We start from the raw sequence: 15,896 nt of genomic DNA, 5'->3' as shown, positions 1-15,896 counted from the left end.
AAAATGCCAGGCAATGACCAATAAGAAACAGTCTCCCCTTGATATTCAGTGGCATATCCCCACTGACTCCCCTACTATCACATACTGTCACCATTGACTGGAAACTGAACTGGAGCAACCTTTTTTTTTGCTTCTAATGCTGTGAATTGTATGTGCTGCAAGAGTAGCACAAAATTAGTCAATTTGTATTATATTATGTTGTGATATATTTGTCTATGTGACAGGTTCTCCTTGGGATGGAACTGGACCTGGACAATGTCTAGACCTGGGGGCTGATAAATGCCAAGTAATTTCATGAATTTAAAGCACCAAATAATTACCTTCAGCAAGAGACAATCCAACAATGTCTCCTTGACAAGTTCTGTGGAAGGGTCACTGGACCCAAATTGTTAGCTCTGTTTTTTTCCTTCACAGATGCTGCCAGATCTGCTGAGTTTTTCCAGCAAATTTGTTTTTGTGTCTGCGTCTCCTTGACATTCAATGGCAAAACCAGCACTGATATCTCCATTATTAATATCCTGGGTTAACTATTGCCTAAAATCTTAACTGGACCAACCAAAAACAAAATACAGTAGCTATAAAAGCAGGTCAGAGACTGGGAATTACATGGTGAGTAACCCTCAATGTTCGTACACCATCCACGAGGCACAATTCAGGAATATGGTGGAATATTCTCCATTTGCCTGCATGAGTGCAGCTCCAACAACACTCAAGTCCAACTCTTTATAGGACAAATAGCATGCTTAATACCATCTACCACTCTCAACGTTCACTGTCCCCACTTTTAACACTATGGTAGCAGGGATTGCCATCTAAAACATGTCCCTGCAACAACTCACCAAAGCTCATTCAAGAAATCTTTCAAAATTAGTAACTTTTAACCTGGCAAGAGATATGTGGGGCAACTATCTCACTAAGCAAAGGCAAACTCCCTTCCATACCATTGACCATCCTGGCTTGAACTGTGGTATTCTTAATCATTGTTATTGGACTCAAATGCTGGAGCTCCCTTCCAAACAACTGTATGGGTTGATCCCAACATTTCATGAAGGCACCTCACTATCACCTTCTGAAGAGCAGTTTTGGATGGACAACAAATACTCATCTAGAAAGCAGCAGGCAGACCCTTTGAAAGAATTTGTTTAAAATCTGCTCAAACTCCTTTTGTGGAGTAAGTGAGTCTTAACCAACATACATTGGGATTTCCCAGCCTGTCCTTCTTTTACTCTGATGGACTTGTGTAGGACAGGCAAAGATTCAATTCCACAGCCTATGCAGGAAACATTTGTAGATGTTAGGTACCTGGCATATCCACAGCTCAGACCAATAGAAAACTGTTAGTTCAGCTGATACACAAGATTTGCAGTGAGAATCTGATGGAATGGACCTGGATAAGCTAAGGAAGACTAATAGAGTGTTGGCCTTTATTTCAAGGGGGTTGGAGTGTAAGTGTAGAGAAAGCTTAACTGGAGTCATACAAAGTGCTGGTGAGACCATATCTGGAGAACTGTGAGCATTTTTGGTCCCCCTTTTTTTGGGAAAGTTACCTTTTTATTTGAGGCAGTTCACAGAAGGTTTACTAAGATGATTTCTGTTATGGCAGAGTTGTTCAATGAGCAAAAGTTGAACAGGTTGGTACTGTACTTGCTGGAATTTTTAAGAATGAGAGGTGATCTCATTGAAACCTCTAGGATTATTAAGGGGTTTGACGGGGTTTGACAGGGTTAGGGCTGGGGTTTAGGTAAATGCTGAGAGCATGCTTCCACTCATGGGACAGTGGAGGACATAGTTTCAGAATTGAAGGAGGGCCATTTTAAGACTGAGATGAGGATGAATTTCTTCTGAGAGTTGTGAGTTGTTGGAACTCTTTCCCACAAAGAGCTGTGTATATTTAAGGCTGAGATAGATTCTTGATTGATAGAGGAATCAAGGGTTACAGGGAAATGGCAGGAAAGTGGATGTGAGGAGTTTCGGATCAGCCATGATTCCCCAGAATGGTGGAGCAATCTTGAGGGGCTGAATGGCCTATTCCAGTTTCTATTTTTTATGAGTCTTATGGGTATTTGAACCATACATTTCATTTTCTCAGTCATGTTTCAGTAATGCTTATGTGAATTCTCAAAACAGACGGGCAATTAGTCTGTGGACCTTTAGTTTATTGCCATCTAAATTTTCATTAAAATAACCAAAGAGAAAAATTGTACCCCTCAGTTATTATATTGAGGCAGTATTTCCTGTGAATTTCTCCAAATATCTTTTCTTACAGGCTTCTTTTTTCCCTATTTCACTGATACAAATCCTATTTTTTTGCATTTTGGCTGGTTTCTTATTCAAGACTCAAATTCCTCAGGGGTTCCTCCAGCCTCCAGCCATAAATCCAGCAGGATATTGGTAGAACCATCAGGTTAGCAATGGGGATCTGGCTTATGCTGACTTTCCATTGCTTATTCAAATCTCCTTGGTGTCCTTTTTGAAGCCAAATGACAGCCAGATGCCGGGGCTCTCTATGTCAGGAAATCCTGCTTTGCAGGCTCAGTCATCGTCTGGAAATTCCATATGTCCAGTGAGGTTGGGTAGGTGGAGCATCCTGTCTGTAAGTCCCTGAATGTGGAACGCACCCATGAGCTGCAAGTTAAACAAGCAGCCTGGATCTGTACATTACAATATTTCCCGTGTTACACCACTGACTGCACTTCAAAAATACTTGACTGCAAAGCATTTTGGACTTTTGAATGTTGTGAATAGTGCTGCATGAATGCAAGTCCTTTTGCCTGTCAGAGAATGGCTGTTCTAGTTGGAGGAGAAAGCAATACTTTTACTCTACCCCACTGGATGAAGCTGGCCCAGTAGCTTCCTACACTTAGAGGATGGTGTGAGCTGGCATGCCAATATACAATAAGAACTGACCAGTACTGTTGTTGATCTCCTTTGGTCTTTGTTGTCATTGTTTAATAGAAGACTGAGTTGGTGCAGTTGATCTGGTGTGGGATGACCCTATCAATGGTCTGGAGAGTGCTCAAAATATTCCAGTCTCTTTTCCTATGTAAATGGGATGTGAAATGTTTGGCTGTACTGATGTCCAAGTTTTGGCAACATTCAAGGACAGACTAAGTCTTGTATATGCAGAACTGAGGAGACTGAGATGGCTTACAAGACTGGGTAAGCAGGCAATAACACTGCAGTTATCTGCATTCTGATGGTCATATGGTTCTATGGTGACCAGCTTAGTTTTGGCATGGAGGTGACTGAAGTAATTTTTTTTTCCATTTAAAGTGCCTTTAATACTGATGCAGGGTGCAATTAATCTTTGAGGTGAATAACCACATTCAGGTGAATTTTACATGGTATTGGGGGCTATCACACAGCCTTACTTGGCATAATTCCAGATTTTGAAGGCATCTCTTGCTGACCTCCCACTCAAGACAGCTGCGGACATATCACCATGGAATATTTTTAGGATTGGGATGAAGTTTGTGAGACATTGAAATCGCTGTAAGGATCAACCACAGAACCTCACAATTTACACGATTTACAAATGCCTTGGTCATGCTGGTGAATGCAATAAAAAGTTCCTGGTATTAATTTCACCACCGGCTACTGGGAGATAACCTGAAACAATCACCACTGTGGTTCACAGTTAAAGAGTTTTTGGGAATGACTTTTGTCAATATTGGTGTTCTCTTTCTTCTAATTGACTTCTCAATATTTTCTAATCAAGATTTTCAGAAATGTTATTACTCACCTCTGCAGCAGGTGGGACTTGAACCCCGGCCTCTGGGTACAGAAATAGCGACAGTACTCTTGCACCAACAGTGTGTTCTTGTAGTGCACCCAGATTTCCTATCCAAGTGCCAACCACACCTGAGTCATCTTAGTTTGTGAGTTCCGATGAGATTGGGAGCTAACGTACTAATATGGCTGCAGGCACCACTTGTCTTTTATGCTTGACGTAGACTGGTGCCAAGGATGTGCCAAGCTAGTTGGTTATCCTTCAGAGTCAAAACCTTCAACAAATTCTAGACCACCCAGCTGATTTATACAGTTTTATTTCTACATAATGTTTGGTGCTGCACTGCATGATGTTGCAGACAAACTTCCTGAAATGCAATATTGCAAATAAATGTATAAATTAAGATAAATCTATTTTGCGTTCACTGAGTTAAATACAGCACACAACATAAAGCCACGCATTGTAAACATTAACTAAAGCATAACATCTCAAATACCTGCAACACTTTAAGATTTTGAACAACTGAGGCAAATTTAATTGCTTAAAACAAAGTTTAGATTGTATGTCAAATATATATTTCCTGCATTATTGAACAATTCATTAATTTTCACATAAAAAAGCTAGTTAACAGGAGTACTGCAGCTCCTCTTCATCAAAATCTCCCTTATTCTTTGTACAATAACCTCTTCGTACAGACACAAAGAAAATGAAGGCTTTAGAACACAGGTATCCACCCCCTCTCTGATTCATTTAAAATCGTACAGGATATAAACATTCACTGCATTGATCATTCACCTCCAGAACAGAGTACACAGCGGTACTTTATTAATGCAGTTTAAGTAGTTGAGACAGAGAGAGAGAGAGAGCAAGATCGAGCGGGAGTGAGCTCTAGAGATACATACACACAATACAGACAGCCACACACGCTGTCCTGATACATGCTCTGCTCAATGGCAAACTCCGGCTGCATCCTGCTGTCCAACTCAGCTATGCTCCCTCACACCATTCCCTGCACACCGGCCTTTCTCTTTCTCCAAGAGGTAAGTGACTGATTGAAATAGGTTCCTTTGTCTTGCCCTTGCTTTATGAGGTCAAGCCCTTTGTTGTATTGAAAGCACTGTGTGTATGTAAGGGAAGGTGCTGTATTCAGTACTCCGTTCTGAATAGGAAGAGAGAGAGAGAGAGAAAGAGAGAGATTTAGATTGCCTGGCTTAAGAACCCCTTCACCACAGAGGACTCCTTACATCCTGTTTGTGGTTGAGCTGGCTGCTCTTGTTTTGTGCTGTTATCATGAAACAGATTTTTAAGCAGGAACGCAAGCAGGTCTCGCGATTGTGAATGAGGTCTGTGTCTAAGCTCAACTGTTTATCTGCAGCTGTGCTGTCAAATACCTGGGCTTTTCCTTGAGGAATCCTCTGGTGTTGTGTGAGTTCCTTCCTTGCTCTGCAGTTCCCATTGCATTTCATAGCATTACCGTGACAGCACCAGGGAAATGATAGGTGATGGTAGATATTTTAAGGTCATAAATTTCCCATTTATCAGACTAATTTATGGGCTGGGATGGAAAGGCTGCAGCAGTTTGTGTCTTCATGTATCTTCTTCCATCTGCTCAGCTAGTTTAATTCTTCTATAAATTAAGTGCTTCAAGACAGGGCTCACATTCATCTTACTCCCTCCCCAGTGCCATACTAAGCCATCTTTCCATCATTACTTAACCCTTTGTACTCAACACTACTGTTTTCTAAATATGTGGCAATCTCAGCGTGATACTGATTTTTTGTATTAGATGAACAAAAATTAAATCCTGTGAATGAATATTGCCAACTGTGAAGGAAGATGCCTCATTATTAATGATCTTTGCAGTCTGTATAAGCACTTCAAAAACTGATTTCCCTGAAAAAAAACAGGTTGCACTAATTTATTAGTTCAGTGGGGAAAGGGATAGTTGCTTCATCGTCATCGCATTACTGCACCTCTATGGACAAGGTTCTCACTTTTTTGAGCATGTCTTCCCTCTCGATTCAGGTTTTCTTTTAAAAAAAGATAAAAGCTTTTTTGCTATTTGCATTGCATCTCAGAACTAAGTGGTTAGATGTATAAACTACAGATTAAAGTGCTAATAACACCATGGGGAAATATTCTTCTCGTAAGTCAATGCATTTGTGATTAGTGCTTGCGGAGTAGCTATGTTCAGTAAAGCAGCAGAATAACTCGGGGATGATACTGTGTAAGAAACAGTGTGGTGTTTAAATTAGGATGTGGCATTCTTTTCACAGGGCTCTCCATTTTAACATCATTTCTGTTACAAGGCTACCGAACCTTGGCTCCCAATATTATTCATGTTCCATTTACTGCCGTTATGGAGCATTCAGTGTAGCACACACCTCATTATAACACACAAGATTCTTGGCTCGCTGCGACATGTTGTAATGAGGATCGAATGAATGTAAAATTTATGTCAAAGGTTGCAGAAAATATGACGAGTAAGATAATGTGCCAAAACGATAAAGTGTGAGGGGAAAAAAATGATACAAAAAGTTCAGGTGGCACTTGCTGCACAAAACTGAGACAAGCAGGAGCTCGCCGACAGAAAGATATCAATTTAGTTGAGAGCAAAGACTATTGAGGTGGCATGGAACATTTCACCATTTAATATCTTTACTTACCCAAACCTGTATTCAAGTGCAATTGAAGTGCCTTCAGGATGTCACTCCCCATAGTTTGCACAGCTGTTACCCGAGTGCTGTGCAGTCAGTGACATTCTGTTATGTGGCATGTCATTTTGGTACACAGCAATGATACGGACATGAGCTCTATCGAATTTTACGGAATATATCAAGGAGTTGACAGATGGCATTTTTGGACACAATTGCAGGGAAGTTTCATATTTATTGAAACAAAGTGAGTGAAAGCTTTTTCTGTTTAGAATACATGGGAGCCCTGACTTGCCAATCCCCAGTTGTTGCATAACATAATGCTACATGCTGAGAGTATTTAGGACCTTAACAGATTGTTTTCTAAACATATGACTTTGTATTTTCAGTTACTCTATTGTTTCTCGCATCACAGAAGCAAATAAAAATGTAGTATTTTATTTTGGCTCAAATGTCAATATTCTCAAATATGTAAGTTTGTACATAGAGAAGGTATGTGTTGCGTCTTCTCCTGGGTGTTTCCTTAACACTTCAATGGCAGTGATACCCTGAAAGATGTCCTCCCAACCAATGAGTAACATGCACTGAATAGAATAACATACATCAGTACTCAGTGGCCTAATGTTACCCTATAGCAATAGAACGTGTTTGACAGCATCATTTAAGAATGCACCATTCTGTTTGCCTCCATAGCAGACCCTTCCTTTTGTTTTGTTAATTGAAATAAGTGCCCACAAAAATATATATGCAAGACCAAGGTAATCAAATGCGTCTTTCAAGAGTGAAAAAGAAAGATTTTGAGAAAGGTTTTAGGGTATGTCCATTCGTTCACAGGATGTGAAAACAATGATATCCAATGAGCTGACCTAACTGGACTGCTCCGAACTTATGCCCTCATGGGTTACTGAGTGAGGTCACTTGTGGAATCGTTTGCATATCTCATGGTCGATCGATGAAGCACCCTGTAGCTATGCTACTGAAAAATGCTGCAGTTAGTAAAATAAAAATTGCTTCCCATTGCACTTTTCCAGCATGCAAGATTTTGCAAAATGTAGATGATGAAGTAAAGCCTGGGGCAGAACCTTGGTTACTATAGCTACTCACACAAAAAAAATCTTTTGAGCTCCTTTATTAGTTTATTCAGAAAATACTGCTAATCGTTAAATATTCTGTGTTTCCTGATGCTTCCTGAATTCTCAACAGTCCTAACACTAGGATGAGAGAGACAATCGTTATTAGGAAATGTAAATTAAGAAATTTGTGGATTGTATTTTCTAATCTTGCAATGAGCATGAATATTCAAGATATTAGAAAGTGGCTTCACTAAAAAGACCTAAAAAGGAAGGGAAGACAAGGGTTTGGGATGGTCGTCAGGTCAGATCCAAACTGTACAGGTGCCGTTATGTTCATGAGCTTTTTCACTCAGACAAGATAAAACTCAACTCTTTTTCAGTTTGATTGCTACCTGGCAGTGTTGATTTCCTGTAAATCCTCAGGAATTTGTTTGTGAAGCTACAGCGGTCTTCAGTGTAGAAGTCCCGAGGCCAGTATTTGTTTTCAGATTGTAAGACTTGTTGAGGGTGTAGCTTCAGCCAAACAGCTTTCACATTATCAATTTCAAACCCATTTCCAAGACTCCAAACCAGTCACGTGCCAATGAATCAATGTGCAGTCAGGTTTATTTCACAAGGCCCTTGGTAAGTAATGAGTTACTGCAGCAAAATGATAATTCTATCAAGAGGAAAAAATAAGATGAAAATGACGTGGAAATTTAGGTTTAAGCAACCTACTGTGATTGAACTTTTTTTTACAATAGATGCTTTTAAGAGGTTCAGCGAAATAAATAATAACACTGTACCCAGTGCTCTCCAAGCTCTGCAAGAGCATTTCTGTACCAGCTCTATAGTTAGAGGATTAAAATTGCCTTCTTCACCACACTGATAAAGGGAGCTCTATTCATTGTTGTGTGTGTGTTGCATTGCAGCATTGCACATTAAGCTTTTTACAATCTCATATTTCATGAGCTGCACAGAAGTCAATCAGTCCTGCTGGGTTTCTCCAGTGTAATTCAAAAAGTTTCATGATCGGTTCCAGTGCATCATCTCCTCCCACTAGGAATAAGTCACACAATCTCTTTGGTCGAAACTGCGTTGGTGGTATTGTGCATGTCACATGCTGAATTTATAAAGTCATAATTAATTTATAAGAAAAATGACTCTGAATAAATATAACTGAATGCTTTGGTAGCTAGGAGTTAGTGGATGTACTGAACCTCTGAAAGAATTTTTAGTAGTAGGAGGAAATATACCTGATATTAACTCTTTGTAGCCATGCTGCTAAACTAATATTGAGCGAAATAGCACTACCATGCTAACACTTAATTTTACAAACAGTTTATCTTCGCAAAATCTATTTCTAAGTTTCTTAGCCTAATGTTTGATTTCAATTCTGAACATTATTGTGGAACGATTTGACGTTATTTCTGGAAGGAATTTGTGACACTTGTGAATGGTGTGGTGAATGAATTAGAGCAACAGTTAAAGTTAGCCTCAGATGTGTAACATATATGTGTTTATCTGCTAGTGTCAGCTATTTAAATATGCATGGTGGGAAGATGAAAGTGTGGAAGGAGGAATGTTTACAGAGGAAATGAAACACTGTAACACACAGGCTGTCGGTATTCAACTGATGTAAAATAGGTAAAGAGAAAAAGTACTTTCTACTGCAGCAAACAACTTATGTCAGTTAGTTTCAATTAACAGTTTGCAATCAGGAATTTTAACAGAACAAAATGTAGACTAAAAACCACAGCATAATTTGAGTCAGGTCTGGCAGAATGTAATGTCCAGACAGGCAGCCATATGCAGTGTCTAGCAGCACACTCTGATGAGGCTGAATATGGTACGAAGCCAAATAATTTTCACCCTCTTGAACTTCAACACTTCAATTTTTATTTGATATCACTGCTCTATTAAAGGTATTGGAATCAAAACCCATCATAAAGTTTTCTCAATTTCACAATTGGTTTTGACTTGCTTTTTACACCATTCTCAGCAGCTTCCAAAGCTTATTGCATTGAAACGGCCCTATTTGCACATGTGAAAACATGAGCTTTATCATTTTAGCCCTGGGTATACTCAAGACTCATTCACGTGCGCTGGAGGCAAACTAAATGATCTCACGAAAGAGTAGCCCAAATGTTGAAGGCACAATATTGGTGCTGCCTTTTCAGAGGAATTCTGAGGCGTGCCTGTTTCCAGTCCACTCCTCACTCTCTGAAACTGTGCATTTAAGATTGTCCATTCTAATTTGTCTTAAACGCTTGTTCACTTCACACATTTTATCTAAAAAAGAACAAGCAATAATGACAATTGAATCTTGCGTAAGTTAACCCGACTCCAAATGTTGCATCAATAGTCATTGTCCAACATCCAGTGACTCCCACCATAGTTCCTAGTGACATTCTGCTCATCTGGAGCCAGTTCTCTGAGAATGGATTCAAAGCAAACCAGAAAGAGTGTAAAGAGAGATACTCCCTCCTTCCTCAACTCTGCCTATTCCAACTTCTCCCAGTCTCCTCCCCCTCCAGTTCTGAATTCTTATTTCTCTTGCTTGTTCTGTTCCATATTGCACCCAAGTTTACACTAATATTTTTTTCCATCTCCCTTAGGTGTTACTAGCAGTCTTATTCCACACCTCTCTCTCTCTTCTCCAGTTCTAGCTTGTATTCTTATCACTAAGCTAAAACTCTCGACATTCATATTCACCACACTGCAAAAGCACAACTGGTGTTGCTGTCTATGCTGACCTCCTCTATTCTTAACTGGCACTCTTTTATTTTCAGCTTGTTTTGAACATTCAAACCCTCTCCTTCGTTCATGTCATATGCTCATTTGTAAAGTAATCATAATTAATTTTTAAGAAAAAAATACTTATTCATGGCATTTCAGCAGATTGAATGACATTCTTCCCTCTTCCCCACTTTTTCTGACAGTCATAATTGACTCTTACGTCATCATCCCATTCATTGTTGCACTTGTCTTCCTCCAGGTGATGTTGCTGTCTTCCTAGTTTCCATTCATTTTTCTACTTTCTTTACTTACTTTTGAGCTGATGCACCAACATTTTACTAGAACTCAAGTTATTCCCAACTTCTTCCCCCAATTAATGTTGACACTCTTCCTCCTCTGTCCACGTCATCTATAGTAGTTACTTTATCGGCCACATTGCACCCAAAGTGGCTGTAATGGCACAGCTCTCAGAGTTTTCAGGGTATGTTCATTCATTTACAGAAGCGATTATACTCAAGAGGTGCCCCAACTGGACTACTTGCAATGTTCATTCTAACAAGTTATGGCATGAGGTCGCTTGTGGAGGCGTTCACAAAGCAATAACTTTGCCTTTCCACACTAATACGAGCTTCTGCCAATTTCTTTCGTCTTTTCTGTATTGTGCAAAGTTTTGTTCTCCTTACTGAAGAAAGGAGATCCTTGCCTTGGAGGGGTGATCGAAGGTTCACTAGATTCATTCCTGGGAAGAAAGGCTTGTTTAATCAGGAGGAATTGAACAGAATCGACCTGTGCTGTCTGGAGTTAGAAAGTTGATCATTGCTGTTGTGAGGATTTTTCCCTGGTGTGGAATCTAGAAGCATTGTGTTCCCAGTTACAGAATAAGAGGTCAGCCGTTCAGGGTTCAGAAGTGGAGGAATGACTTCCATCAAAATACTTCGATGAATCTTTAGAATGTGACTTCCCTGAGGAGTTGTGAACTCTCAGACAATGTATATATTTAATACATGGATAGCAGTGATAGTGTCTCTGCTCTGGAGTAGGAGGCCAGGATTCAACTGTCTCCGACTCAAGAGGTATGTCACAATTTACTTGACAGGTTGATTGAAAATATCTAAGCCGGTTTTTGGATCTGAAAGGAATCACAGGATATGGAGAAATTTTCTAAATAGGGAATGGCTTCGAAAAGCTAAAACATTTAGGATATTAGGGAGTGCTAGTTCAGGCTTCTCTTAAATTTAACATGCAGGTTCAGTTGGCATTTAGGAATGTTAACATTCACTTCAAGAGGGCTAGAAAACAAGAGCAGGAAAGGCTCTGGTCAGACTGCATTTGGAACATTGTGAGCAGTTTTGGGGCCCAGAGCTTGGAAAGAATATGTTGGTGTTGGAGAGAATCCTAAGGAGGTTTCCAGGAATGATCTCAGAAATTAAGGACTTGTCATATGATGCGGGTTTGAGGACTCTGGGATCTGTATTTGATAGAGTTTAGAAGGATGAGGAGGAATATGATTGAAATTTACAGAATACTGAGAGGCTTGAAGAGAGTCGGCATTGAGATGGAGAAGGTATGTCATGAGTTAGGAGAGACGAGGACCCTTGGGTATAGCCTCAGTGTGAAGGGACAACCCTTTCAGAATTGAGATAAGGAGAAATTTCTTCAACTTCAGGGTGGTGAATCTGTCGAAGTCATTGCTGCAGAGGGCTGCGGAGGCCAAGTCATTGAGTATTTTTAAGACAGAGATGGATAGGATCTTAATTAGTAAGAGAATCACAGGTTATGGGGGCAGGCAAAAGAATGAGGTTGCAAAACATATTTGGCCATTATTGAATGTCAGGGCAGACTCAATGGACCAAATAGCCTTAATTCTGCTCCTGTGTCTTATGGTGCTACGATAGGAAGAGAACTTGAGACAGATGATCAGCCATGGTTTCATTTTTTTGTGATTCAAATAGCTGAATGGATTCCTTCCGCTCCAATTTCTGATGTTCATCTGCACATCATTAGCATGAAGTTTCCCTTTCCTTTCACCTTCATTGGCACCATTTTCTCCTCTCTTCATTGTTATCTATTCCCTTCTCTATCTTTGCCTTGTCTTAGCCATCCTTCCTTTCAACTTATTCCTACTTTCAATCCCTCCCATAAGCGTTTGTTTCTGCCCCCCCTTTCCAACCGCACACCAGCTTGTACCAATTGAACTCCTTTGATGTGAAAGTATTTCCTCCACAATCCCCTTTTCTTTCAGTGCCACTGCTACCCACTTATCAATAACACAACCCCTCTCACACAACAGATAAAAAAAACTTCTGTTCAACTAACCGTATCTGGCCCACATTAATCACCAACCCTATGCCTGAACCAATCCCCAGAACCCAGAATCTTGACTTTGAGAGTAAAAAAACAAGTGATTGATATGTGATTTTTGTGATTTATGGTGAGGTTCAGGTTGAAAGGACACCTGGACAAGTTGCATGAGCGTGCACATCAACACTCATCTTTACCATATCGTTAGCTTCAAAATGCAGAACTGCAAACACTTGTGACTGTCCCTTACCTTTGAATGTTTACAGTAACTGGTTTTGAGGTGCAGTGATTTCTGAAAACCTTGCTGGCAGACCATTTCAATGTTGCTAAGTACGTGGTGTTTAGTTCTGCTGTGACCTGAATAAAACCGTACAGTCAGTTGTTGTCTCAGAAATGCACACATGGCTGCTTTCAGGCCGTTGGTCACACAGAAAGTAATTGTTCCATTTCTTCACGAATGCTTTGCAACAACAGAGCCATGTGTCAATACTGTAGCCACTCTTGATAGACGAAGAGGACATTTACCATGGGTGGTGAGCGGGGGTCAAGAGGTGGTAGTTGGGTAGAGTCTCGAAACAGGTGTTACAGTTTCGGAATAAAGAGCAAGCCTTTTAAAAACAACTTGAGGAATTTTCCATTCAGAAGGTGATGCTCTAAATCGTTGGAATTCTTTACTGTGCATTACCGTGGAGGTTCTGTGATTGCATATGTTCAAGACAGAGATTAGAAGGTTTTGTTTTTAGATAATAGAGACATCAAGGGAAATGGGGATAGTGCACAAATATGGCCTTGAGGTCAAAGATCAACCATAATCTAGTGGAATGCTGGAGCAAGTTCAATGGGCTGAATGGCCCAATCCTATTCCTATTTCCTGTGTTCTTATAAAATCCTCTTTAGCACAATCTTATCATGAAGGCCACAATGTACAATGCACTTATTCTATTAATAAGGAGGTCAGCAACTCAGCATGTTTTAAAGGCTGTTAAGTTACATCACCAGACTTTATTATAATCACTGCATGATTAAAATGAAAGATTCTTTTCTCTTGTGTCAATACCAGAGTCTGCTGCAGCATGCTGACTAAAACCAATATTGCAGTTCATTTCAAAGTTTCACATGATAATGCAGACCTGTTAAGAAACTGTTTAGAAAGTATCTGAAAAGATATTGAGAATGTAGGCATTTCTAAGCAAGTGTGTCCATCCAATCTGGGGATATTATTACCTTCAAAAACACATAGGAGAAGCATCTAACTTGTGAGGAAAGGTAAAGATAGAAGGGACATTGAAGGTTTTCATTAGAATTCCAAAGTTAAGCCAGCACCCTGTTTACGTAAAGTAGATAAAATGAATAAGTTGAGAATGTTGTCAGTGGGTCCGTGAAGTTGTAGACATTGACATCTGAACTCTGCAACTTGGCTTCAAATCAGATTGGTTACTTCAATAAGGTTTGATATTTAATCTGTCTGATTGTAATAAGAGCTTTACATTTAATGAATTTATGTAGACTTATGCAAAGCAATCAGTAATTTGGCACTAAAATTAACAATCTAATTTAGAGAGGCCGTAAGTAAATAGGATATCACATCCTGAGCCACTTTTGCCCAGAGGCATGTTTCGACAGACTGAAAACAATTTTACTCATGCTACACCTGACCTGGTGCTTGCTTATTTCTGAAATGGAAAGCGTTCCATTTCCCTGCATTCACTTTACCCTGATTCCTAAATTTATGAATAAGACGACCATTGAACTGGAACCCTCTAACACACAGGATGGAACAAGACTTGTGCGACATGTCATTAATGAAGGCCACTGAAGCAAAAAGTACAAGTCGCTTCACATGTCAACTAGGTGATGCTCCACACTGGTCTGACTTTAAATAAATATCTAAGACAAAGGACTTTTTTCTGAATTCTACCTCCATGTGCCATTCTGCAAAGCCTTCAAAAGACATTTCTCTTTCAAGAAGACATTGCCTTAGAACAGAACAAATCAACTTGACAGCAGCTGTCTCACAGCAATAGAATGGAAACCTGTGGTCATTTGGTTGTCAAAGATGCTGATGCTTCTTGGAGATGATTGCAAACAATTCTTTCGTAATGGCTCATCCAGGCAACAAATGGACATGAAAATGAAATGGTCTTTGGTCGTCAAGACTTAATCATGCTTGAGGTGACCCTTTCTGACTACAGTTCACAGGCTGAGCTCATTTCCCACTCAGTTGTACATACTGGCTCTCCAATGCAAATTTAAACAGCCTGCTATCAACCTCAGCTCACCTATCATATCCTCACATACAGGTGAGGTTAGGGAAGGGGACATCAAAAGTCAGGGAACTGCTACCCTGAAGTTTCTAGATTTATAATTACTGGCTTTCCAAAATGCCTTGAAAAGAGTCTCTGAAATTGCTGGGGATTGTGAGGAGTTCTAACCCCAGAGTGCTAATGAATATTATACACTCAAATTATAAAAACAGAGAGAAACCCTGAGCATTTTAATTGATGTGATCTTATGCCATCTATGCCATTACTGTGCTTGTCAAAGACTTATGGAGCCGACGATCACATTTTATTTAAGGCCTCTTTGGCATGTTAGCAATCTGCTGAAGTTTAATTTGAAGACGACATTCTTGGAAGTATTTTATTGATATTTTTGATGTAAAGTAATTCTGCACTGACAGAAAATGGGCAATAATATTTTTGCTGGCAATTTTCTCTCCTTTTAAAGATTTATTATTGAAATGCACGACATTGATTAAATCAGTGTAAACAGTGAATAAGAAAATTTAAGCATTAATCAAACAAGTAAAATCAACCAATTATCCTCGAGACCTAAAGGTATGGAATTCATTCATGACCCTTGCGACTTCCCCTCTGCAAAGTTTTTGACTTGATGGCTTTCTGCTTTTAATCCAAGGCTATATTGACACACTGCCATTTTGAAACAATGCCATGAAGCCTTAAGGGGAACCCCAGTGAGTTTCTATGTTACCCAAATATTAATCACAAGTATTAACATTTATAACAAGATTAATTATGGTTGGCACTTTTCATAAATGTCTAATCAGTGAAGGTACTGTATGCAATATGAGTGCAAATTACTCCTGATAGCAAGGATTTGCTATTTCCATAAAAAAAACTCCTCAGCAAACAGAATCAAGATACTTTTTGGAACACATATAGTAATCTATGAAAGTCCATACAAGGCCAACATAAATGTGCTCTGGTCACACTGATAATTGGATTTTTTAAAAGCATGGATTCTTAAACAGCCCTTTATTGTGCAGTGCAGGAAGTCTACGCATGTGTTCCCTACGTCTATATTGAGTTTGTCTGAAGAATCACAAGAGTGTTGTCTCTTCACTAGTTTAGATGCAATGTGCTTGACGGAGCTACTTTCCCTAATTACTGGTTCATGATT

General features: G+C 39.6%; 1 protein-coding gene across 22 annotated transcripts in view; it reads left to right on the top strand.

The window, feature by feature from the left end:
- rbfox3a (RNA binding fox-1 homolog 3a) overlaps nt 1-15,896 on the top strand; it is a 509,932-nt gene that overhangs the window by 33,419 nt on the left and 460,617 nt on the right. For 5 of the 22 annotated variants that reach the window (XR_009447076.1, XR_009447075.1, XM_059653735.1 and 2 more), the window contains exon 1: nt 4,514-4,770. The exons of 1 other annotated variant lie outside the window; for it this stretch is intronic. Coding sequence is in view for 16 of the 21 variants with exons in the window: in XM_059653735.1 (XP_059509718.1) it covers nt 4,669-4,770 (102 nt within the window). In the remaining 5 variants the exon portion in view is untranslated. Of the gene's footprint in view, nt 1-4,509; nt 4,771-15,896 lie in introns of those variants that run through there. 16 more of the 22 variants (XM_059653739.1, XM_059653736.1, XM_059653722.1 and 13 more) reach the window with 6 other exon arrangements.

The sequence above is a fragment of the Stegostoma tigrinum genome, chromosome 22 (genome assembly GCF_030684315.1).
Source record: "Stegostoma tigrinum isolate sSteTig4 chromosome 22, sSteTig4.hap1, whole genome shotgun sequence".
In the NCBI taxonomy this organism is placed as follows: domain Eukaryota; kingdom Metazoa; phylum Chordata; class Chondrichthyes; order Orectolobiformes; family Stegostomatidae; genus Stegostoma; species Stegostoma tigrinum.
The sequence above is the reverse complement of the archived record's forward strand: the minus strand, read 5'-3'. Positions and strand labels throughout refer to the sequence as shown.